The sequence below is a fragment of the Canariomyces notabilis genome (genome assembly GCF_033297395.1).
Source record: "Canariomyces notabilis strain CBS 508.74 unplaced genomic scaffold N656scaffold_1, whole genome shotgun sequence".
In the NCBI taxonomy this organism is placed as follows: Eukaryota; Fungi; Ascomycota; class Sordariomycetes; order Sordariales; family Chaetomiaceae; genus Canariomyces; species Canariomyces notabilis.
In genome coordinates, this window is record NW_027041823.1 from 1,112,384 (window position 1) to 1,135,595 (window position 23,212).

Genomic DNA, 23,212 nt, shown 5'->3' on the forward strand with positions numbered 1-23,212 from the left:
AGAGCTGTTGTTTGGAGTCGCGCTTTTGGAGGATGCGTCGACTTCCAGGATGGGGCGTTGATGCTTGGAAATTTTTGGGCGAACCGCGCTGTCGCGCTCATTGGCTGCAGCTCCCTGGGGGATGGGAGCACCTAAGTTTGCTAGGCTTTCCACTGACAGATCCGCCAAAGTCCCGTGCTCTTAGGCAGATGAAGCCCGTGCACACGCCCTCCTAATCACTGAAGGCCTCAGCTGCACAGTGGAATAAACATGCCAGGTCGCATCGACCTGCACCTTTTGAACCTGGAACCGAAGGCTCGTCAAGGAGTGCAGTATGACCACGTATAATACGCGATTAGACGGTGCATGATGGGGTCAACTGGCAACGAGACGATCAAGGCCATTCAGAAGACCCTCGAACCTTACATACGGCCGCGGGAAGAGGTTACGCGAATCAGGCAGGTTCTGGCAGCTCATCTCGATTCATGCCTCGAAGGTGCAAGTGCCGTAGCTCCCTTGGCTCTTGTTGATGTCGACGGGCCTAGCTCATCACGCAGCACAGCTCGAGGTCTTCAGCGGGAATACCTTGAGGCATTGGCCGCCAACATCAGGGCTCGTAGCGAGTTTACTGTATGCTGCCGCGAGCAGAAGGCGTTGTCTAGCGAGACATCCACGGCCACTGACGATAACGGGGGGAAATGCGTGGAGGGTCACCTTGCCGCCATCCGGCTTCAAAAGAAGCACGAGAGGCTGGAGGCAGTCGAAAAGACCCTTAATCTGCTGAAGCAGAAACCAGCTGCGTCGCCTGGATTCCTGGATCCTGACGAGGTCTTTAGGGATTTGCGCTCGCTTCCAGACGTGCCAAAGGAGTTGGCCACTGCCCTGGCCTTCGACAAAACAAGCCCTGACCCTCGGCTCAAGGACCTAATTGACAAGTTGGAGATACACGTCCTCCAGGCGAACATGCTTCTTCGACGCGAGGAGCAGTTCTTGGAGAAGGTCAAGTCGCGATTCACCGCCAGGCCCGAGAGTATAGACGAAACTACCAAGTTTGAGGCGCTGAATAGGACCAGGGCCGAGCTCATCAACTGGATGGAGGCCGAACTCAGCAAAGCATCCGGGGATGATGCTAATAGCGAAGGACAAGATATCCAGACGCACCGGGCCCCCGGCGATCCTGTTCACCTAGAGGAACAGCTCGCCAGCATTAGGGAGAAGTACACGCAGTATCTCGAAGCTCGAAAAGCTCTTCTTCAGTTTGCAGGTCAGCAGGCAAAGCCGGATATTAAACCCCCTACCAAGGACAAGCAGCGGTCTGCCGTTCCGGCGCCAAAACCACGTCCCGTGTCACACCTCCTCTCTCCGTACCTCGAACAGCTACTCTCCGTTGCACGAGAACAAAAGGGGCTCATCACCGAAAAGGCCTACATCAACGCGGCCATCGCCAAGCAGACGAAAGAAAACAGCAAAGTTATCGACCACTTGGCCGAGGAGAGCCAGCTGATACCGGCTCACCCAATGCCAGGGGCGTCACGGCGCAGCTCGCCACTCATGGATGGGCTTGAGGTTGCCGAATGTGCCGACCCTTATAGCGCAGTCAGGCCCTGGGTGTTCGCTGCAGACTCTGCAAAGATTTCTACCTTGGAAACCGTGGCTGAGAATATTGAGGAAGGACAGATTGCCCTCGAGGGGTCGATGCACACACTCGCTAAGCTTGACCAACTGCTGGGACGGCGCACGAACAGCCAAAAAGACAGCGATGACGGGGTTGGCACCACGGGGGATGACATTTGGCTGGCCGAAGACAAGCCTTCCGAAAAGAGGCCTGGCACGAGGAAGCATACCAGTCGAAATCCAGAAACATCAGACCAGCCATGGTCTGTATTGAAAGGAAACCTCGGGCTCCTTCGAGCTGACAAACAACCTCCGTAAGCACGATCAGTACTGTACCGCCAACTCAATCATATATTCCCTAGCCGCCCCTGAACGCCGAGAGCATACCCGTGACCATATTTTTGTGAACCGTGGCGCATTTGCCTTAACTCCAACTACCCTGTATTTAGCTTCCTGCGGCGACAACGGTTAACTACCTTCCCGCCATAATGCCAGAGATACGAAGCGCAAGGTCCAGGATTGAGAGATGCTCGTCGGCGCCATCTACCAGCCTCTTGTCGATCTCCGAGAAGACCATGACAATCTTATTCTTTTGAACGTCCGGAATGGTCTCGTCATAAACGACAGCCTGGTGAAGTTGTGACATGATCTGCCCCGCGCTCCACCCGTCCGCCACCATGTCTTCCACCACCTTGGCAATGGCCTGGTACGTCTCGCCAGCAGCACGCGGGCGCATTGCCTTCACCAGCTCCGCGATCGTCTTATCCGGGATAACGCCGGCAATATCCTCGACGACCTTGGTCGTGACCAGCCTCTCGACATCCATCTTGTCACCATCACTGCCGTGATCTGAGGAAGCCCCATGTCCAACCAGTCTCGCAGCGCTCTGTAGATAGGTGATTGCCTTTCTCAAATCGCCATCGCTGCACCGAATCAGTGCATCTATAGCGGCGGTCTCAATGCCCACGCCCTCCAGCTTCGCAATCTCCTCCAGCCTCCTCCGCGCATTTCCCTGATCGAGGCTCTTGAAGCGGAACTTGCTGCAACGGCTGGCCAGCGGATCGATGATGCGAGTGACGTAGTTGCAAATGAGGCAGAAGCGCGTGATCTTGCTGTATGTCTCCATGGTGCGGCGCAACGCGCTCTGCGCGTCCTGCGTCATGCTATCGGCCTCGTCGAGGATGATGATCTTATAGGGCGGGCATGGGTACTTCGCCTTGTAGGCCGGACTCGGGTTTATGAGCTGCATCCGGGCAAAATCCTTGACCTTCTCGCGCACGATGGAGATGCCGCGCTCGTCCGAGGCGTTGAGCTCGAGTACTCGAGATTTGATGAGCTCGGGTCCGTACAGCTCCTTGGCTAAGGCGAGGATCGTTGAAGTCTTGCCTGTGCCGGGGGGCCCGTAGAAGAGCATGTGTGGGAGCTGCGTGGATCAAAGAGGTCAGTGGACTGGGGGTAGTGTGTGTGATACCCGAAGAGTTGAACTGCACCTACATTAGAAGCTTGGAGCGTCCGTTGAAGGACGGTGATGGTATGGTCCTGTGCCGCGACGTCGCTGAGGGTTTTGGGACGGCTATTTATGATCAATCAATCATCTTAGTTTGAGCATACCAGCGTCAATGGTACATACTATTTCTCAACCCATGGTTGCACTCTTGTATTCTCTGATGTCTGCTTCTCAGCGCTGGCCGATGACGCTCCGGTTGCGGCGGCGGCCTTGCGAGCCTTGATGTCAAAAAAGTTTGACATTGCAAGCCAATGCACACTTTGGCGACTTTCTGTATATTAATCCAGGACCCGGGAGTGCTGTAATTTTTTTTTGCGATGTCTCGGGCTGGATCGAGATTCAAGCTTAGCACTTGATCGCAGCACGACCCGATTGACGCAGGCACTTTACGCGTCGAGCCGAGAAACCGCGCCAGGAACGCGTCTTCAGCCCCTCAATGGTGCACTGCTGAGTGCAGGGGGTTCTCCACAGGCTGGACCACAGCAATCCCAGCCTCGTCTACCTGACAGAGTTACATGCATCATGGTGTTGGCATTCAGTCGAGGTTTAAGGTACAGTACATACCGTCTAACAAGGTTTCTCAGCGTAGAAGATCTGCCCACGACAATGAACTACCTAGGTAGGTAGGTAGCCGCTCCAGGCAGAACCGCCATGACCTAGATTGGATGTTCTTGTCTTTCACAAGCAAACCATTCGTCAGATTCGCTGCCCGGCACCTCCATTAAGCTACTCTTTGCTGCTCAAGCAATACCCTGCACCAATTCCGCTGAAACTTCAAAAGGCTGCGGAGAGTAGCTCCGAGCCTCCGTACCGGCAACAGCCATTTGGCGATTGGTTAGGTATTCACAGCAAAGAAGCACCGTACTGCCTGCGCCCTCGTATCCAAATGCAAATTCGAATCATCACAGCCTAGCTAGGAGAGATCTAGGCAACTAAATGGTGCTGGGTACTGGGCTGTACTAGCCACGCTAATTCACACCCAGGCTCGAAGGTTCCGGTGCCTTAGGTTGTGGTTTGTTGGTTAGGATCGAAGGGAGCACCTCAATCGGTCCCGTCTGGTTGGGCACGCAAGCCGCCCCGCATCTTTCCCCAGGTGTGGAGCAGGCGGCAGCCTCAGGTAGATTTGCACCAATTAGGTTAAGTTCGTTTCCTAACTGCGGGGCAATCAAGGTACCTTTGGGAGCCTGTAGGCCCTAAATACCGGTCCCCACCTGGGCATCTCCAACGGCTCGCCGACTCTCCTCAGCACAACGAATTGGCAGTTCACGCCCTCGATAAGATCGCCTCTCAGCAATCTTCCCCATCCCACGCATCTCCCAAATCGACCACTCGTCCACCGCTTTCTCATATGCCGTCGTGCCATCTGAGTTAGAAAGACCGCTGTGTGAGCCGCAGCCATGGCGGATCAGTCCGTCTTCCGCATCACGAAGGTGGGTCGACTTCGCCTTGGCTTGGCCCGATCGACTATTTGGAGTGTAGGACTGACTATAGATGGCAATAACTGTGCCGCCCTATAGGAGTTGAGCGAACTTCAAAAGAACTCGGATCTCTGTAAGCCCTCACTCACTCGGAACTCTTCGCCGCAAACTGGAAGATACAAGGGCCTTGGGCTGACACCGCTCACCAGCTCTCGCCGTTGCCTGCCGTGATGTTGATGTTCGGAACGTCAAAGCCCTGATTATCGGCCCTCACGACACGCCGTACGAGTTTGGCTTCTTCGAGGTATACTGCAATTGAACCAAGTGCGGGAAATATGCTTTGCCTTGCTAACCCATCTCCAGTTCTCCTTCAAGTTCAACAAAGGTACGTTGGTTGGAGAAGGAGTGCTGTCGCGTCAACCTGCCAATGCCAACTACGTTCCCAGATTATCCACGGAAATCGCCTCAAGTTACTGCGACCACGACAAATGGGGGCCGATGTAGATTTAACCCCAATATCTATTCGAATGGGCGAGTCTGCTTGTGAGTCAACCTCCATTTGCAGTCGAGCTGTGTATACTGACGAAGCTCCAGATCAATTCTTGGGTAACCAGCCAACATTCCTATCCCGAATGGATAGATACAGGTGTTGGTGCAGGGGCGCTAACACGGTCCAGGACGTGGCGTGGGGAGCGGGGGGAGGAGTGGTCTGCTGCGCAGGGGCTGGAATCCATCCTGCTGTCCATCCAGAGCCTGATGTCCGCGAATCCGTACGAGAACGAGCCCGGATTCGAGGATGCCAACGAGCCAGCAGACAAGAAGCACCAGAAGGATTACGTGCAAAAGGTAGCATATGTTGCATTCTCCCTTGGACCGTCATGCTGACTGGTGCACAGATCCGCCATGAGACGCTCAGAATATCGGTCATCCAACGGCTGGAAGAGTACCTAGGAATCGGACCTGACGGCGTAGTTGCGGCTCCAGCGACAACAAAGGATGACTATGACCTTGACATGGACGTGATCGATGACGATTCAAGCGTTCCGTTCGAGCCATTCAAGGATCTTTGCAAGCGCCGGTTTCTGTGGTACTACGATTCCTACTTGGCGGCTATCCAGAAGGGGAAAGAAGAGGTCAAGGATGGCCAGCCATTCGTGACCATGCCATTCGAGGGTTCTACCAACACCATGGAGGGGAAGTTCAACTACACGGAGCTCGAGCGGAGGCTGCGCAATATCAAAAAGGCGCTTGACGATGAGGCCGAGGCATGGGCGGCAGAGGGGCTTGTGGCAAAGGCTAAGGAGACCACCGTGGCGGTCAATCTCCAGCGGCAGTTTGAGCAAGTGGTGGAGTCATTCAAGCGTTCGGACACACCACACAACCTCGAGCTGGCGGACGGAAATCCGTTCGTCTGGGTCCTCACATACTTTGGGAAACCAATGACAAACCTTGACGGAGGTTTGTTCAGGATTAGATTCCGATTCAGTCCCCGATTCCCCGAGGAGCAGCCTCGCATCAAATTTGAAACCCGGCTGTTCCACCACCGCATCTCCCCAGACGGCACGCCTTGCTACTTCGCCCCCTTGAGCCGCAGAGAGGATGCCAAGTCCCATATCGACGCCGTCATCGAGGCTTTGGAGGAGGAAAATCCTCCCTATGACCCGCGGACGCTCGTGCATCCCGAAGCGTTTAAGCTTTACTGGGGCTCGGCGGAAGATCGACGGATGTATAACAGGCGCTTGCGTCGGTCGGTACAGCAGTCGATGGAGTGAGTAGCCTTGACATGGATAGTAGTTGTCCCACCCAGGCTAACAAAGCGGTCAGGGACTTCTAGGGTGATGCCATATTTCTTCCCGCTTTTCCACTCACAAAGTTTTCTTGCATGGCAATTGGCTTGCTTGGGCCTTTATGAATCAAGCCGTTTGGCGTTCGGACAGGGGCACCTTTGGCAGGGAGGACAGTCAGAGCAGGAGTTAGAGCGTGCCGATCTGGGTTTGCTTTCGAGAGTGCGACGATAGTGATTTGACGTTTCCGTGGCTTCGGGGCATATTACTTTCGCCCTCTCCTTTCAGCGCCTCGTTCGCTTAGAAGCGCTCGGTAGATGTTTCTCGGCGCGAGAAGCGATTAGAATATGCCATATTTACATGGTAACTAAGACCCTGAGGCAAGTCGGAACTGTTTTTGCTTTTCCGTCTTCTCCATTCAACAAGAAAATACAACCTTCACCTTCGTGGCAAACTCTAGAACCTAACCCAACCGGGCCGCGTTATCCATATTTCCTCAGTTGACACCCCGAAACGCCTAGCTATGCAGACCTCATTCTCATACTCGTCGTACACTTCGTGAAACTCACTCGCTTTCCCTTTTCCACACCGTTACAAAAAGACAAGTCAGCGTTTGCCACTTTTACCCTTCTTCTCTAGCTTATCCTTCCCTGGGGTATACGGGGCTGCAATGCCAACTAATCGCCGTGGCGGCTCCCCACCGGCAGCACCAGCAAGCTGATTTTGGTCGGCGAGCCCAGGCTCGTAGGTGCCACCCGGGCCGAGAACCAGGGGCGCCCCCGGCGTCGGCGCCGCTAGCTGCTCCGCGTGTAACTTGTCGAGGGACTCGCCCACGACGCCGTACTGCGCCCAGTTGATGGGCGGGCAGCGTACCACGTTCTGGGGCCTGGGCAGTTTGCGCCAGTCCGCCGGACCGGCAGCGGCAGCAGAAGTGTCCTTGCGTTTGTGTGTGGTCCGCCTCCTCCTCCCCCCGGCGCCGTCCGTTGTGGACATCTCGCGGTCTGTGCCGTCAATTTCACCCTTCCCCATCCTTCCCGGCACTCGTCTCCCGGATCGTGAACGGGGTGTTGTTGAGCCTTGCTCGTCGTCGTCGGCATCGGCATCATCATCATCATTCTCATCATCGTCTTCGTCTTCGTCTTCGTCTTCATCGCTCTCCTCCTCCTCTTCTCCTTCTGCCAGCCCGTCTTCTGCTGCCCTCCTCCCCCCGAGTAGTAGCGTCTCACCACCCCGCTCTGTGCCTACCCTCCCCGCAACCAGATCGGCAACGAAAGCGGCCGGGTCGGCGAGGGCGGCGGCCTTGGCGCGGCTCAGCGACTGGATGTCGGCCGTCGCGCGCGCCCGCTGCAGCTGCAGGATGGAGATGGCGCTCTTGAGAGCCAGCACGTCCGGGTTCTCGTCAAAGTTGATGGGCTGCGCGGGAGGGGGCACGGTGCCAATCTGATCGGGTTGCGTCGTGTGCGTAAAGGTCGGTCGTCCCAGGGCGAAGTCGGGGATGGTATTGGTGGTGGTGTTGTTGTTGTTGTTGTTGTTGGGCGGACTGCTAGACACCTGCCTTGGCCCTAGTGTTGGGGTGATTGGGCTAACTGGAGGCCGCGCTGGCGATGACGTTCGCCGCTGATGGTTTGTGGTGCTTGCGCCCGTCGCGCCTGCGTTCGCGCCCGCGCTTGAGGTTGTGCCCCGCGTCGCGGCAGGTGCCGGGCGGGCACCGGTCGTGATGGTGAGGCCCGGCATTGATCGTGGTAGGCTTGTTGCGGCTAATCTCTTGTTTCTAAGGTCCCTGTGAGACTGCGACCTTTCTGGCACCACGTAGTCCAGGAATCTGTTAGCAGCAACGGCAGTTGGCCGGTGTCTTTTGTGTTGCGGATGCAGAGTGATGCGAGTCTGCGACCGAGGAGTGGTGGGGCGACTTGCAGCCTGGCTCTATCAATGGAACTCCCGTTTTGCCCCACTATCAAATTCAAGCCCCTCTTCACGCTAGGCACCTCAGTTGAAGTCGGCGCCGCTCAGCGGTCGGTCAGGAATTAGAGCGCAGCGAGTGGGTTTTCAGGTTCGCGGTGTGTCAGCTCCATCAAATTGAACTTGGAATATCCGTACGAAGTGTAGGTTCATGGCTCTGGTTATCTTTGATGAGTTGGTGTTTGACAAGCTCCATCTAACAGTGATTCAACCAACGGTGAATGTCCATCTAACGTTGGCTTGTCTTCTATTACTTCTCATGTCGTAAGTCCACACTGCCCGTTGACAAGGGGAGTTAAGATCCGACATCCATAAACGGCAATATATTTTCACTACATTCTAGTCCTTATGTATCTTCGTACATGTGTATTTCCTTCCGGTGATTGTAGAAACTTACCAAGAAGTAGAATGAGTTCGGCGTTAAATCCACGCAGTTAATTAGGCGATAGCCAAGGGGGAGCGAAGGAAAGGATTTTGAATTCATCAATTCAGTCCTTCGGTTGAAGTGACTACCACAATGAAGATCTCGATGGCCGTGGAATTCCCAACTGATCCGATAAAAATGAGGGTCAGGTGTTCCGGTCTAGCGGCAGATCTGCCGTGGCGGCTCCGGCCCATCAACCAATAGCAGCACTGTCAACCGAACGCACTGGGCAAACCATGACGTCTTTGATGGTGTCTTGGGGCGGATTCTTTAGGTTGAGGTGAACATAGGTATGGGATGCTGCGTATTCCTAAGCCGACAGTCCATCCCAGGACTGCGCGGTAATATATCGGGTCGGAGCGCAGTTGACGACAAATAATAAAAAGGTCTCCTACCTGATACACTTTAATATTTCAAGTATCCTCACGGCCAAAAGTTCAATCCTGCCTGTGAAGATTGAGACCACTCGGCCTATCGTTCAGAGTACCAGAGAGACCATGAAAAAGTTTTGGACACGGAGAGACGCCGACGGGCGCCGACCCGGAGAGAGTTCACCATCATCCGGCCGGGTCTCCGAGGACCATCCACCTGACGAGCACACGCGCCTTCTGCCGAACCGCGTCGACAGCACGCCCTACCTCTCACCAGACGACCCAGCCGTGTCGCCATACAACCTATGGACCGTCCGCATCGTGCGCTTTGCTACCGTGGCCCTTGCCTGCATCACCTTTATCTGGTGGGTGTTGATGATCGTCTCGGTCTTCATTACGCCACCCGGCCTCCACGTCCGCGGCTCCCCCTTTTTTGCCTTCAGCTATGCCTCCATCGCGCTTCTCACCTTGATTGTGACGCTGCTGTTCTTCTCGATCCCTAGCCGGTTGACAAGAGTACTCGGCATCGTTACTGCCGTGTTGCTGCTTGTCGATGCGATCCTCATCCTGGCAGTCCCGAGGTTGCGGCACGAGGAACTCTGGGCGGGAATTGCTAGTGTGATTTGGGCGTTGCTGATGGCCATCTGGTCTGTAGCTGTCGACCGCACCGTGGCATGGGGCAAGGCCGAGGAAGAGGAGCGCTTAACCGGCAGACCCGAGAGCAGGCGCTCGCTGCTGGAATGGTCAGAGGTTCTGCTATCAACAGTTGCGCTTTTCGTCATGGCGGCTGTCGTGGTGTTGACCACGTGTACGCTCACCATACGAGGCCTCGACTCCAGCTTGGATCCTCCCGGTGAGCGGTACTGGGTAGACGGAGACAAATACCAGATCCACCTGTACTGTCACGGCAACAAGACCGACGCGAGCGGCGGTGTGGCGACGACGGTGCTCCTGGAAGGAGGTGAGGACCCGGTAGAGCGCGGCCTATGGCAGTTTGCCGAGAACGCGGTCAAGAACGGTTCAATTCGCAGATTCTGCTTTGCCGATCGACCGGGCATGGCTTGGGTAAGCTGGAAGCATATCCATAATGCATATGCTTCTTTCGTTTCGTGCGCTGACATCGACGGAACAGAGCGATACCGCCCCGTCCCCATTCTCGGCCAGCATCGCGTCTGATGCCCTGAGCGAAACGCTTTCACGGGCTGGAGAACAAGGACCGTAAGTGGCATCCAGAATGTGGTATGCGCCTCTTGCATCAACGTGATGCTAACAAGGCACTTTTGTGATAGCTGGGTGCTCGTAAGCGCCGGTATTGGTTCTCTGTATTCGCGGGTCTTCAGCTCGCGCCATGGTGACGCAGTCCGAGGAATCTTGATGATCGACCCGCTGCACGAAGACCTGCTCTCACGCGTGAGCAACGCTGGCCGTGGCTTCATGCTTTTCATCCAAGGCGTGATATCACCCCTCGGCCTCGACCGTATCCTGGGAGCTGTAATCAGAGGCAGGCGGGCTGCCGACAGGATATGGGGTCGTTCTTCCTACCAATCGGGCACAACCATTTTCGCTAAACTTCAGGAGAGCCTGGTAGCAGACTCGCTTACCAAGCGTGATGTTGTCTCCAGCCGCGCCATCCAAGACAAGGACACTCCGCTGGTGGTGATAAGTTCAGGTGAACATGTCCGCAGAGACAAGGAGTGGGAAGACAAGGCAAGCAAATTTGAAATCCGTCTTCATGTATAGGCCCTTGACTGACACGAAGATGTTGAACAGCAACGGGATCTCACCCATCTCACAGCCAATCTACAAAGTTGGGACACAGTGGATGACGCACCTCAACGAGTCTGGGGCACGTTGAGTGGGAGAGAAACGATTGAACGGAGATTGAAGAAGCTGGTTAGCCTTTAACTAGGGAATTCGATGCACACAGCCAACGAGAACTTGACACACTTATTTCACAATCAGTAAAGCACCACGGCGACGTTGGGTTGAGGAGACAGGAGAGTGCTGGTGATCGGGACCGTGGGGGCTGCAATTATGGACGGCAGCTCTCCGTATAATTAAGGGGTGGTTGGCATTCGGACCCTGAATAATTGAGGTTGAAGAGCGACGATCGATGTGAGTTTGGACGTTTGCTGGGGAGGGGTTTGGATGCGATGACTGCCAATCATCTACCAGTAGGCGAACCTGGCGAGTCAGCACTTCAAGAATGTCCGGCATCTGGGCCGAAGGTGAGACGGGCCAAAGGTTATGTACCAGAGGCAGCAATCTCACCTTCAACACCGAAGAAAATAAACAATAGGGCACAGCTTAAACAAGGATACTCTTATAAACTGTTCCTTTGTTTGCCCAAATGGTCGGGTATCCGCATGTTGATTTCCATCCTGTTTGTTTCGTGCTGGCGGGAAGTCGGCGGAGAGAATGGCGGGGAAAGCGTTCCGTCTACTGTACAGATGTTTCATTTACTGTATGTAAGGGTGTGCACGTACTTGGTATCGTATAGTACAGTTTTGGATGTACTTACAGTCCTGTCAGGGTTACAAAGTACTGTAAGCAATCGTATTTGGCACTTTAGCTTCTGTTGAAGATCCACAAACTCAGTAACGTTATGCTGAGTTGTGGTACTGTACTGTACATACAGGAGTTGCATGTAGTATACCGCTACTGTATCCATGTATTTTACATTCACAACGTGGTAATTATTACTAGGTACCTCCGTGTCTGTGGTATGTACGAATAATCACCTAGCTACCTTAAGTTGTTTCGAAAAAGCCTCCAGGTTGCAAATTAGTGCACCCTTACAATATCCTCTTGTCATTGCATGTCGAAGTAAAGATGTGCTGTTAATTGAAAGGGACAACTTGCCCTCTTCATTCTAGCTCGATTCAGCTACATAAACCTCTGTCGATGGCCAGCGGCTGTTGTCCGCCTAGGTGGCATGAATGGGCCCGCTGCCTACTGGATTCTGACACTGCCCAACACAAAGCCTGGAAATTGCACTAATACGCCGTGGCGGGGGCTTGTCGATCGCTGTTGTTGAGTTGTTCAACCCGACGTCCAGTGGAGTGGACCGCACAACCCCGACCTCCTGAACACCTCCGACTTCTGTCATCTCTGGCCGGCTGACAGCGAACCCGCCACCGCACTCGGCATCCGCAACGGGCATCCGCGACGGCCTTGCATCGAATTTTGGGGCCCGTCCTGGTCGTTTCTCCAACATAAGCCACCGGGAGCAAGAAGAAGGGAGCCTGCCGCTACCTGCTGGCTCTGCTGCAACCGGCCGAGACTCGACTCCATCGACTTGTCACGTCGACGTCTTCCCCCTCAGCCTCGAACCATTTCCACTCCAATTGTACCGGCTGAGTCCGTTCGCTCACAGCCGCCGCCCCGAACCCCGATACGTTATTGCGCCGGTGCTTTTGGCCAATCCGCTCAGAGGCAATACTGCGGTCTCCTCTCCCTTCTCGTTTTTGTTTGGCTGCTTAATGTTGAGCCAGCTCCTACTTACCCCTCCCTCTCCTACTGTCGCTCCTGTTCCGACTCTCCGATTGAGCCCACGACTGTCAATAGGCGCACCCATAATATCTTCTCATCTCGACGGCTATCCTTCCTCTCAAGCAGAGCTTTCTATGGTGCATTGTAAATGAGCAGTAGCCGGCGGATTGAGGAATAGTCTACCATGGCTGGATATGATTATGGCGGCGGCCGGCCCCATGGTGATTGGACCCCGGGTTCTCCTCAGACACATGGCGGTGAGAGCCAATACTGGATGGAGAACGACCATGCCAGCCGGGCCCCACCATCGTCTCGACACAACGGCGGGGGTCACGGGAATCAGCCTGGACGACCGCCCGCCTCCCCAGCGCTGAGTGCCGCCGACACGGACACCGAGTCGAGACGCAGCGGGGAGAGAAACAGGTCGAGGCCGCGGGGCTCAAGGTCTGCCAGCGGCCACCAGATACGAACATGCAGAAAATGCGGAGAGCCCTTAACAGGCCAGTTTGTTCGCGCGCTGGATGGGACCTTCCATTTGGATTGTTTCAGGTGTCGGGTGAGTCTGCGGCCTTATATGTATGAGGTGCTCGCTCATTGACTTTGATCGTTTTCTAGGACTGTGGTCAGATTGTGGCCTCCAAATTCTTTCCCGCCGATGACGAAAACGGTGGTGGCCAGTACCCCCTTTGCGAGACAGACTACTTCCGACGACTCGACCTACTATGCTATCAATGCGGCGGCGCGCTTCGAGGATCGTATATCACCGCCCTAGACCGCAAGTACCATGTTGATCATTTCACATGCTCCTTATGTCCGACAGTATTTGGCGCCCAAGACAGCTACTATGAGCATGACGGCCAAGTTTACTGCCACTATCATTATTCGACTCAGTTCGCCCAGCGCTGCAACGGCTGCCAGGCTGCAATTCTAAAACAGTTTGTCGAAATTTTCAGGAACGGCCAAAACCAGCACTGGCACCCCGAGTGCTACATGATTCACAAGTTCTGGAACGTCAGGTTGAACCCGCCACAAGGAACGACAGCCATGATCAAGGACGACCCGGAGGGCCGTGAACTGGTTCGAGAGGAAGAAGAGCGCATGGAGGAGAAGGTTTACCGCATCTGGAGCGTGCTATCGACCTTTGAGGAGTCATCGGCCGCCTGTATATCGGACATGCTTTTGCATGTGAGCAACGGGGCCTATGTCGACGGCGTCATGGTCGCCAAGAAGTTTATTTTCCACGTTGACATCCTGTTCCGATCGGCAGACAGACTCGACGCCACTATGGCCCAGTTGGAAATGAAAGGTGAGGACACTCCTCTGAACGTCAAACCTTAACTGCTCGAGAGGAAACCGCTAAGCGCGCTGTATTTATAGGCCTTGCTTACGCGCGAGAAGCTAAGCTTCTTTGCAAAAAAATTGTGGCCTTCTTCTCTCTCTTGTCCAAGACGCAGGACAGAGCTGCGCGTAAGCCCGGCGTCACACAAGAATTACTGACTCTTGTCACCGGGCTCGCCCACTATCTCAAGCTCCTCATTCGGATCTGCCTCCAGGGCGCGCTTCGCATAGAGAAGGACCGAAATACGTCTGACGGCCTCTACCACTTTCTCGATGACATTGGCGATCTTGAGGCGCTGAAAATAGAAGACAATTCCACCACCACCCTGCAGCTGACATCCGGATTATCCCGGCTTTCGGCCCATGATTCGGATCAGTGCATCCTCTGTCGGAAACCCATCGAAGACGAGTGCGCGAAGAACGGCGACAGCAGATGGCATATTGCATGCACCAAGTGTTCACAATGTGGCAAGGATCTATGTCGGAACCTCCAGGATGCGCGTCTAAACACCTACGACGCTAAAATCTTCTGCACTACTTGTTATCCCCAAACGCCAGTTCAAAACCCACCTTTTGAGCATGTCACCAAGCTTCAACAGTATGTCTTCCTGCTTCAGGTGGCACTTGCAAGGCTCCTGGAGATACTTCGGGTCAGCGGGGCCCTTTCGAGGGCTTCAGACGATCCGACTGGGAGTGGTTACAACCCTGCCGACGGCCGATCCAGGGACTACGGAGAGGATCAAGCACAACATCGCCGAGAGTCATCTTACGAGAGCGCTTTGAACGATGTACGAAGATTAAAGAGCACGCGGCTGGATAAGCATCTATCATCAAGCTTTAGGAAAGCGCGGACCTCGCGAATCCTGGATGGCCCCGAGAGCAGTGCCGCTCGACCAGGCTCCTCCGGCGGCGGCGGTGGCGAAGGAGAAGTCAACAAGGGCTTCCAAATTGTTGAGGAAAGGGGACCGGCTGACGAGGAAGATATGATGTTACCCAATCAGGATGCGCTGACGTTGGATGATATTCCCCGAATTGTCGCTGCCGGGCAGGCCAGAGAGCAGAGACCATATGCTACAGGGCGGCAGGAACTCTTCCGTTCGCCGGCGACTGATCCTAGGTTCGGTGATGGAGGTGGTCATCAGCGCAGCCTTTCAGACGGCAAGGGAGCAGACATGCGCGCTCCTGGCGATCATCTGCCTCAGCGTGGCGGCCGAAGATATTTTTCAGAGCTCTCAGCGCTGGAATATTTCATCGTCAGGCATCTCGCTGTTCTCACCATGCACCCCATGGTTGAGTCGGAGTTCTCACTGGAGGAATTGCTTGGCTTCATTGAGAGTAGGAAACCAGCCACCTTCTGGAAGAACATTGGGAAGGCCTTCAAGAACGATGGCAAAAAGAATGTCAAGAAGAAAGGAGTTTTCGGAGTTCCGTTGGAGGTCATTATCGACAGAGATGGTGCCGAATCGACAGATGGTGTTGGACCGGGTACATTGAGAGTGCCCGCCGTAGTTGACGACATCATCTCATCAATGAAGCAGATGGACCTCTCTGTCGAGGGTGTCTTCCGCAAAAACGGCAACATCAAGAAACTTGGTGAGCTGGTCGAGAAGCTCGACAGAGAAGAGGAGGTCGACTTCAGCTCGACTCATGTAGTCCAGGTGGCCGCCCTTCTCAAGCGTTACCTCCGGGAACTGCCTGATCCGTTGATGACGCACAAGCTCTATCGGCTGTGGCTGGCGGCTGCCAAGATACAAGACGAGCAAAAGATGCGGCATTGTCTTCATTTGACATGCTGTTTGCTTCCCAAGCCGAACCGGGATTGTCTGGAGATACTGTTCTGCTTCCTGAAATGGGTTGGGTCATTCCACCAGGTTGACGATGAGTCCGGCTCAAAGATGGACATCAAGAACCTGGCAACCGTCATTGCCCCGAATGTTCTCTTCGACAAAAACGGAACTTCAAGCCTTGGAAGTGACCCAATGTATGCGATTGAAGCTGTGGAGGTGTTGATAGCAAACATCGAAGAAATGTGCCTGGTAAGGCCCCGCCCTCAATGTCGGATCCTGCTCATCGCGAATGCTGACGCGCGTCTAGGTCCCAGATGATCTTCTCCACGGTTTGAACGACCCAACGCTCATCAACAGCAATGGCGAGATTACCACAAAAGAAATTCTTAAGCGATACGGTGATCGCGTTGCCAACGGGCTGGGTGCACGGCAACAAGCCGATGTTGCCGAATTTGTGGGCCGACATGACCGACATGAGATTCCGACCCGCCCCCCTCCCAGGCGGATAGAAACCGACCCGGCGACATGGCAGCATGAAAGCAGTGTCCGGCCCATCCAGGAGCCCCCAATCCCTCACTTCGGCCCTGCCACCCAAGGAACACCACCCTCGAAGCGTGGGCCACTTGACGCCCCCGCCCAACAGTCTCCCTACGGGCATCCGGATAAGATAGGAACGGAAACACCAGACAACAACAATCGAAACCAGCCGCCAAGGGAATGGCGCAACTCTGGATGGGGCAGGCAAAACAGCGGGCTGACGACCGGCACTGTGTAGGAAACAGGCAGCCCGAAATAAGCCTCCTGCTGTTTGCTCTCCCGTACGATGGCAATACGATACCCGCTCAACTGTCTGACTGACTGGCTTGGGTTTATGAGTCCTCCTTCATCACACGCAAGCGTCCTTGATTGATTTTTCGGGTTTAAGGTCGTAGACGGCATATCCACAGTGCAAGCATGGTTGCTCGGCGTTTGAGTTTCATCTTGCCTTTCAGCTGGCAGTCACGAAAATAATATCTTGTTTTTGGTTTCAAGTCGCCCAGACACCCACGGTCACGAATGATCATGTAAGCGCAAAGAGCTGCAATGGGCAGCTTCAGGCTTTATGATGACACCTGTTAGGATGCGGGGAACAAAAAAAAAAATCAAATGAACGAGCTGGGTTTCTACTTTTGGAGGGACGGATAAGAAAGAGTTGCAAGGAGCAAGCAGAGAGGCGAACAGCCGGAAGAGCCATTGCGATTGCATGCTGGCGCAATTGTAAGGGGCAAGACGCAAAAGTTCCTTCGCTTTGTTTTCCTTTCGTCCTCCTTCATTTCAAAAGGAGTGAAGGTCCTGTTGTCCCCCGGGTTTGGATTAGTTCCTGGTGCCTCCTTACGTTGCCGCCGATGAATATAACTTTATATGGATGCAGCTTTCGGCCTCTGTCTCTTTACTTTCTTCCCTTCTCTTCCATCACCATATTTCTCCCTATTTTGTCTTGCCTTCTGTCTGTTTGGTTTGTACTGAGTTGAAGGGGAAAATAGCTCGAGGAGAACCTACCACTCAAGGTACGTGGACATTGTCGTCCCTCGATGGTGGTGTCCTGGAATAATCCACCTTGTTGAGGGCATCTTTTTGATTAGGAGAGGGCGTCTAACACGCATGAGCCCCTGATGACCATCATGGTGCTCGGATGTGCATCCTATATACCGCCGCTGAGGGAGCCGTTGTCAAATGAGAGACCAGATTTTGTTCAAATCCTGTTGAACCACCTCCCGAAACTCCTCGATGGGTGAAGCATCGTGTTCACTTGGTAATACAAGGTGATGTACCGTTCAAGACCCATTTCGAGGAAGACGGCAATGTGCCTGTGAATCAAAGAATAGTTAAAGGGCTACAAGCAAAACGAAGGCACATGAACAATGATTTGTGAACCGGATAGTCTTAGCCAACGATGCCCCCTGGCTACCGCTGAAACAATACTGGAAAATGTCCCCGGAGAAGACACCACGGGCGAATTAGCTGGTTAGCATGTATCAAACTCGATTTGCAGTCATCGAATCATCACCTTGTTGTTCACGGCAAACACATCTGAATGGATGGCGTTCGGTCATTATATATTAGACATGAAGCTAGAAGCATTAGGTATCAAAAAACAACAGACCCTCTCGTAGCTCCTTATGAGTCCTATGCTAAATCCTGCTCGAGGTTCCGGGCGCACAACCTCTCGAATAGGATACCAGAGCTAGCTCAGAATTGTGGATCTCCATCACTTCTGCTTTTGCTCTTGCTCCAGAGTCCACTTGACTGACCTCCTCACACCCTCATCCAGGCTCACCAACGGCTTGTAGCCCAGCCGCTTCTTGGCCTTGGAGATATCGTAGTAGCGCGTCATGCAACTGTACACGATGCGCTGGCGGTTAAAAGTCGGCGGCTTGCCGATGGCCCAAAAGAAGACCTCGCTGAGGTAGCCCAGCACCATGCCGACGCTGCGCGGGAGAATCCTGACGTGGTCGAGACCGAGCGGCGAGCCGGCGGCGGCCCAGACGGCGCGGCAAAAGTCCCAGAAATAGACGGGGCTGTCGTTGGTGATGAAGAAGGCCTCGCCGTCCACCCGCTCGTGGTCGAGGGGTACTGTGCTTGACGCGGCCGTGGCGAGCAGGGCACGGGCTGCGAGCAAGTGTCCGTGGGCCACGTTCTCGACGTAGGTGAAGTCGAACAGGTTGTCGTTGTCCCCGACCTGCACGCCCGTCCGGCCCTGCCGGTAGACGTTGATCATGTGGTGCAGCACCATTGTGTCGCCCTCTCCCATGATGCCCGATGGCCGGATGGCGCATGTCAGGAGCTTGGGCGCTTCAGAAGCGCGGTTGGCGGCAAGGACGAGTTCTTCGGCGGCAGCCTGAGGAGGGAAAACATTATGCATATCAGCGGCAAAGCCCATTGAGACTCGCGAGGGGGAAGGGGGTTTGTGTGTGGGCACCTTTGTCTCCGAGTAGTACTCGCTCTGGTCCTTGCCTCGGACAACCGGCCAGCGTTCGTCGGCATTGATCAGATCGTTCCGGTTGTCGCTCACGACGCTTGCCGAGCTGGTGTAGACCAGCGCCTTGACGGCTGTTGCCTGACACGCCTTGACCACGGCCGCCGTCCCGTCCACGTTGACCTTTTTGAACAGGGCATGCGAGACCCTGTCGTTGGACTGCGCCGGGGGGGAAGCGGTGTGGATGACCACGTCGGGCCGCGCTTTCGCGAAGATGTCCTCGAGCTTGGGGCCGTCGGTGATGTCGGCCTCATAGTATGTCACGCCGTCCGAATCGGGCCTCCGGTTGCGCGTGCAGCGTAGATCGACCACGGACACGGAGCAAGTGTAGTCGCGAAGCAGCACGCGCACAACATGGTGGCCCAGAAACCCGCAGCCACCAATTACCAGCACCGAGCCCAGCCAGGGCTTCTTCTCTGAGGCCATCGTGGCTTTCGGGCTCTGGGTGTTTCGGCGGGAGGTGGGGGAACTTGAATTGACAGAGCGTAGGTGGACGGACTCGAGTCGACCTCACCTGCTTCTTGTATGATCGAGACACAAGGTATGCAAGGTACTTAACTGGCTCGACTGGGTGCCCCTAATCCCCAGTTCCCCACTGCAGGCGCCCCATTCACGCTGGGGAATTGGGATCGCATACGGATACATACACTGTATGGTACGGGACCTGGTAATATACTCCGTACGCTGAGTAGGTATTACCTGAATCTGGTTACGCTACTGTAAATACAGTATTCCCTCGTTCCCACGAATCCCACGATACTAGCGTGTCTTACATGCCAAGAGTTGTAGCAATGGTTATTAGAGACAACTTGAAGCTGAAGACGGTAACATTTTGATAAGTTCACTTCAACAGGCAGTTATCAATTGCTCTCAGAGAAGGTGTGACCGCGCAACTTCAGTTACCTTATCCGCTTCACGGCAGGCTTTGCTTCAAATTGTGGGCTGCTCTTTCCCAAGGCAAGCAATCTGTGCATTTCAAGTGACTCCATTTCTGCCTGGACTTTACATCACCCCCTTCTTCCATGGAGAGTCCAGGTCAACCTCAGATACGGAGTAAGGTAGGCTTCGCGGCAGCGGCACAATGACCAGACCAGAAACCGAGATCCTCGTTCACATCGCAGCGCCTGCCAGGGCTGATGATGATAGAAAATACCGGGCCCTGGCCAGCGCTTACTTCAGCTTTGAGCCAACACAGAGCATTTCACTTACACCTGGGTTGAGCGCTCAAGGGTGCAGTGAGAGGGTGATAGGTTATGACACAGAAGGGAACGGGAGGGAACTGTCTCGTCGATATGACATACAAGCACCTCTTTCAACCAGAGAGGCCGGAGTGATCGAGTCCCCGATGCTATCCTTTAGGAGTGCCATCAACAACCTCCAATCACCTCGCTTACGCCGGCCTGGAGAAGGCACCATCTCCGAGTCGCAGTTATCATGGCAGCCTCCTCCAAGCGAGGTCCAAGATTCCATGCCAGACAATGATCTGGCATACCCCCAATACTGTACGCCGACGAGGATCCTTCAACATTACACGTCCATGTTCGATAGCTCCCAGTCGGATCTGTCCCCCATCGCCCAACGACAGGCACCCCAACAGACAACTCCCTGCCCACCACACTATGAATCGCCGGTGCTGACATCACCAACGAGGGCGAAGAACGACTGGCATCCTGTAGGGGTCACCGAGACTGTAGAGCACGCCACCCAATCGCTCGACCCGGTCATAAAGAATGGGGATGCCGCTGTGATTCCGCTGTCCCCTGTGGCTGGCAACAAACGCCCTGCGCCGGAAAGGTCCACACAAGACGCCGCCGAAGATACGCGCGTTGCATCTTCATACCCGAGCCAGCAAGACGAGCAGGCCATTACAGCCCGTGCCGAATCAGAACCGCCGCGCGCCAAACGTCCGCGGATAGCTCACGACGATCCCGAGCCCGGCAAACCGCTAGCCAGGAGCGCAAGTGACGTGGGCCCTCGGCAGGACAAGCCGGGAAGCGCGCATCAGTCATCATCCCTTCAAGCCCTCGACTCTCTAGAAATAATCTCACCGCCTCCAGCCACCGCGGACGCAGAGCTGCGACCAGAGGACATGATCACCGACGTGTTAGCCAGCCTAGCCCGGGAATTGAACCTGGAGAAACGGTTCAAGCCGCAGTTGCAGACCCGAGACCTACGGCCGTTCGAGAGAGGTTACTGGCTCGTCGACTGTGGCTCGTGGGAGCCGGCGTTGAAACGGTCGGCATGGGGGTTTCTCGCAGACTATTTAGGCAAGGGCGCCGCAGGTTGGGGGACCTCGTGCAAGCGGGATCGGGACTTTTCCTGGATCCGGCTATACTGCTGGGGCTGCGTCGTTGGCCACCTGTACCTCGTACTCTACCTCATGAGCAAGCGCAGAGTCCTGTACTCTGGCGCGTCTTGGGTAGGCGCGGACGGGAAGGCGGTTATCGTGATGGGAACGAGGCCGCCACTTGCGTGAACAACTTGTCATTAGCAGCCATATCGCTGACGCGTTTTCATGGGATCACTTTGTCTGGCGCATTGGATGGCAGCATGGCTCAGTATTGGTCGATACACACATTAAGCATGGCATGGCGCGGCATGGCGTTTGGTCATTTTGGTAGTTCGAATATACGTTTACCAGAAAATGATTCCATCGTACAGTATCGTCTAGAGCCCTCACAGAGTGGTCTGAACGGGTGCATCACAGGCATATTGGTGCAATATTCACGGATGAAAGTGCCTTGCATTTGACATGGACACCCCTGAATACACTTAGCCCTCAATAACCTAGACCGTACCTATTAACACAAGCCAATGACCAACATCGGCCGCAGGTATTCAGCAAGCAAAGAACACAGGTAACTCCGTAGCCCTGGGAACCAACATGACCGAGTCTCGCCATATGGGCACGCATACAGAAACAGAGAGCACCTCCTGAGGTCTCAGATGACTAAACGTACAGGTCGCGACAAAGATCACATGCTCTAGACTGGTGCCGCAGCTTTTGCAAGAACAGCATCTCTCTGCTTGCGCCATTCCTCGTATTCGCTTTTCATCTTGTCGACGAAGGGCTGGAAGGAGTTAGAAATCTGGTAACTGACAACGGACCGAGTAGAATCTGCGCAAGAGACTGTAGCATACCTGACGCTCTGTGTCACTCAAATTCCTCCATTCCTCCCCCAGTTTCGACATTACCTCTTGACTCTTCAGATCGGCGAACTCTGGCGAGTTCAAACGCGTCCCGCAATAGTGGAGAAAGGAGCTCCGCGGGTTTTTGGGAATACGATCATCCGGAATGTCGTATCCGATGTTTTTCTTCTTGTATACATTCTTAAGCATAGAGCGTGCTCTGTTGGCTCGCTTGATTTCTTCTGGCGAGTGGCTCTGAATCCAGGCCTTGTAAGCGATTTCGTTGGCAACGTAGTTTTCGCGAGCCTCGGCTTTCAGTTTCTGCGTCGTGGCTTCGTCAGCGGCCTGCGACACTGTGCAGGCAAAATGGAAAGAACAATGCATATCAATCTTGCTGGTCTTACCTCAAGTTCGGCAGCGGGCAACGCCTTGAACGCATTGCATAGTTCTCGCGTAATGGTTGTCATGTCCAATCTTTGACCTGCCTTGACCGCGGCCTCCCTCTCATTCTTGGTTGCCTTGAAACTGTGGGACAAAAACACCAACCAAGAATTGTCGGGCAGTCGTTTAGGGGCTTTGAGCGCTTGCTTTCGCAATTGCTTGACTTTAAGCTTGGTGATCTCCTCTTCCGTCAGCACCTTTCGGTCCTTCTTAGGCAGACTGGCTCGCTCGGTCCCAGAAGCCTTCTTTGCCGCAGCCTTCTTTGGCGCAGTCTTCTTCTTCCCAGGCGCCTTGGTCTTGGTCTTGGACTTGGCCTCAGATTCGTCCGCGGTCTTGGCTTCAGCGGCACTGCTCTCGAGGCGACGGGGCGTCGCGGCGAAGCTCCGCCCGCCGAAGACAGCAGCGACGCGGAGGCCGCATGGGATGGGAGCCAAATCTCGGCCGGCGATACGCGCAGTGGGCCGTGCGGCGCGGCGGATAGAGAGCCTACCGCCAACAGAGAGCTGCCGCGCGGTCGCAAGTCCAATTGTCGACCACATGGCGACGGGGACGGGAGCTTGGTTGCGTTGCGATTTGGAAAAACTAAGCCGACCGGTGTCCCGGCATGTGGGTTGAACGGTATTGGATTGTGCGTTGCCAATGCTTGTTGGTAAGGTAGGTATGTAAAGAAGAGGAAGTGGTGTGGTGCAATTTTATGCGGGATTGCACTGCTTGCGGTTGCTGGTCGCAGGGCTCGTGCTCGGTTGCTTGAGCCTTGAGGAAAGCTCCCCCCTATCGGGAGTGTTTCGCCAAAACAAAGCAGGAGCTTGCTGCAGAGACGGAGGGGTGTAAGAAACGAAACTGAGAAATGCTTCGCATCAGTTACAGTGTTGGTAAGGCTTCCACACGGTAGGTTTCGCACGGTAAGCTGCCTCGCCCCACTGCATCGAGCGAGCCATCGTGCTCTCTTCATT

General features: G+C 54.7%; 9 protein-coding genes across 9 annotated transcripts; 5 read left to right on the top strand and 4 right to left on the bottom strand.

Annotated features, from left to right (window-relative positions):
- The first annotated feature begins 193 nt into the window (after nucleotides 1–193).
- N656DRAFT_27039 (uncharacterized protein) lies at nucleotides 194–1,988 on the top strand. Its single transcript, XM_064809067.1, has one exon. The coding sequence runs from the start codon at nucleotides 346–348 to the stop codon at nucleotides 1,909–1,911; it is 1,566 nt and encodes a 521-aa protein (XP_064674880.1). The 5' UTR covers nucleotides 194–345; the 3' UTR covers nucleotides 1,912–1,988.
- A 77-nt stretch (nucleotides 1,989–2,065) lies between these two features.
- On the bottom strand, nucleotides 2,066–3,342 carry N656DRAFT_793810 (P-loop containing nucleoside triphosphate hydrolase protein; the record flags this gene model as incomplete). The annotated part of the gene is made up of 3 exons (XM_064817208.1): nucleotides 2,066–3,016; nucleotides 3,088–3,166; nucleotides 3,224–3,342. The coding sequence occupies 3 exons, from the start codon at nucleotides 3,340–3,342 to the stop codon at nucleotides 2,066–2,068; spliced, it is 1,149 nt and encodes a 382-aa protein (XP_064674881.1).
- Nucleotides 3,343–4,497: 1,155 nt separating this feature from the next.
- N656DRAFT_699547 (UBC-like protein) lies at nucleotides 4,498–6,290 on the top strand (the record flags this gene model as incomplete). The annotated part of the gene is made up of 8 exons (XM_064810794.1): nucleotides 4,498–4,530; nucleotides 4,618–4,651; nucleotides 4,728–4,822; nucleotides 4,882–4,903; nucleotides 4,965–5,061; nucleotides 5,113–5,124; nucleotides 5,196–5,364; nucleotides 5,415–6,290. 8 exons carry the CDS (start codon nucleotides 4,498–4,500, stop codon nucleotides 6,288–6,290), a joined length of 1,338 nt encoding a protein of 445 aa, XP_064674882.1.
- Nucleotides 6,291–6,908: 618 nt separating this feature from the next.
- N656DRAFT_764562 (uncharacterized protein) lies at nucleotides 6,909–8,036 on the bottom strand (the record flags this gene model as incomplete). Its single annotated transcript, XM_064813339.1, has 1 exon — nucleotides 6,909–8,036. The coding sequence occupies one exon, from the start codon at nucleotides 8,034–8,036 to the stop codon at nucleotides 6,909–6,911; it is 1,128 nt and encodes a 375-aa protein (XP_064674883.1).
- Nucleotides 8,037–9,182: 1,146 nt separating this feature from the next.
- On the top strand, nucleotides 9,183–10,961 carry N656DRAFT_786100 (uncharacterized protein; the record flags this gene model as incomplete). Its single annotated transcript, XM_064816492.1, has 4 exons — nucleotides 9,183–10,121; nucleotides 10,189–10,274; nucleotides 10,346–10,763; nucleotides 10,827–10,961. The coding sequence occupies 4 exons, from the start codon at nucleotides 9,183–9,185 to the stop codon at nucleotides 10,959–10,961; spliced, it is 1,578 nt and encodes a 525-aa protein (XP_064674884.1).
- Nucleotides 10,962–12,732: 1,771 nt separating this feature from the next.
- N656DRAFT_764564 (RhoGAP-domain-containing protein) lies at nucleotides 12,733–16,448 on the top strand (the record flags this gene model as incomplete). Its single annotated transcript, XM_064813340.1, has 4 exons — nucleotides 12,733–13,104; nucleotides 13,164–13,854; nucleotides 13,926–15,922; nucleotides 15,981–16,448. 4 exons carry the CDS (start codon nucleotides 12,733–12,735, stop codon nucleotides 16,446–16,448), a joined length of 3,528 nt encoding a protein of 1,175 aa, XP_064674885.1.
- A 1,289-nt stretch (nucleotides 16,449–17,737) lies between these two features.
- Nucleotides 17,738–19,315, bottom strand: N656DRAFT_773407 (C-3 sterol dehydrogenase/C-4-like protein). The gene is made up of 2 exons (XM_064814057.1): nucleotides 18,633–19,315; nucleotides 17,738–18,551 (listed from the first exon to the last, which is right to left on the bottom strand). Exons 1-2 carry the CDS (start codon nucleotides 19,113–19,115, stop codon nucleotides 17,922–17,924), a joined length of 1,113 nt encoding a protein of 370 aa, XP_064674886.1. The 5' UTR covers nucleotides 19,116–19,315; the 3' UTR covers nucleotides 17,738–17,921.
- Nucleotides 19,316–19,497: 182 nt separating this feature from the next.
- On the top strand, nucleotides 19,498–21,327 carry N656DRAFT_773408 (uncharacterized protein). Its single transcript, XM_064814058.1, has one exon. It carries the CDS (start codon nucleotides 19,771–19,773, stop codon nucleotides 21,163–21,165), a length of 1,395 nt encoding a protein of 464 aa, XP_064674887.1. The 5' UTR covers nucleotides 19,498–19,770; the 3' UTR covers nucleotides 21,166–21,327.
- A 10-nt stretch (nucleotides 21,328–21,337) lies between these two features.
- N656DRAFT_773409 (uncharacterized protein) lies at nucleotides 21,338–23,028 on the bottom strand. The gene is made up of 3 exons (XM_064814059.1): nucleotides 22,223–23,028; nucleotides 21,831–22,139; nucleotides 21,338–21,760 (listed from the first exon to the last, which is right to left on the bottom strand). The coding sequence occupies exons 1-3, from the start codon at nucleotides 22,796–22,798 to the stop codon at nucleotides 21,674–21,676; spliced, it is 972 nt and encodes a 323-aa protein (XP_064674888.1). The 5' UTR covers nucleotides 22,799–23,028; the 3' UTR covers nucleotides 21,338–21,673.
- Nucleotides 23,029–23,212: the final 184 nt, after the last annotated feature.

Excerpts from the sequence above, each read along its gene's own strand:
- N656DRAFT_27039 (XM_064809067.1), top strand. The coding sequence starts at position 346 with ATGATGGGGTCAACTGGCAACGAGACGATCAAGGCCATTCAGAAGACC.
- N656DRAFT_773407 (XM_064814057.1), bottom strand. The coding sequence starts at position 19,115 with ATGGCCTCAGAGAAGAAGCCCTGGCTGGGCTCGGTGCTGGTAATTGGT. Across the intron at positions 18,552-18,632 it reads AGTACTACTCGGAGACAAAG|GCTGCCGCCGAAGAACTCGT; the intron begins GTGCCCACACAC and ends TTCCCTCCTCAG.
- N656DRAFT_773408 (XM_064814058.1), top strand. The coding sequence starts at position 19,771 with ATGACCAGACCAGAAACCGAGATCCTCGTTCACATCGCAGCGCCTGCC.
- N656DRAFT_773409 (XM_064814059.1), bottom strand. The coding sequence starts at position 22,798 with ATGTGGTCGACAATTGGACTTGCGACCGCGCGGCAGCTCTCTGTTGGC. Across the intron at positions 22,140-22,222 it reads TGCCCGCTGCCGAACTTGAG|AAACTGAAAGCCGAGGCTCG; the intron begins GTAAGACCAGCA and ends GCCACGACGCAG. Across the intron at positions 21,761-21,830 it reads TGAGTGACACAGAGCGTCAG|CCCTTCGTCGACAAGATGAA; the intron begins GTATGCTACAGT and ends AACTCCTTCCAG.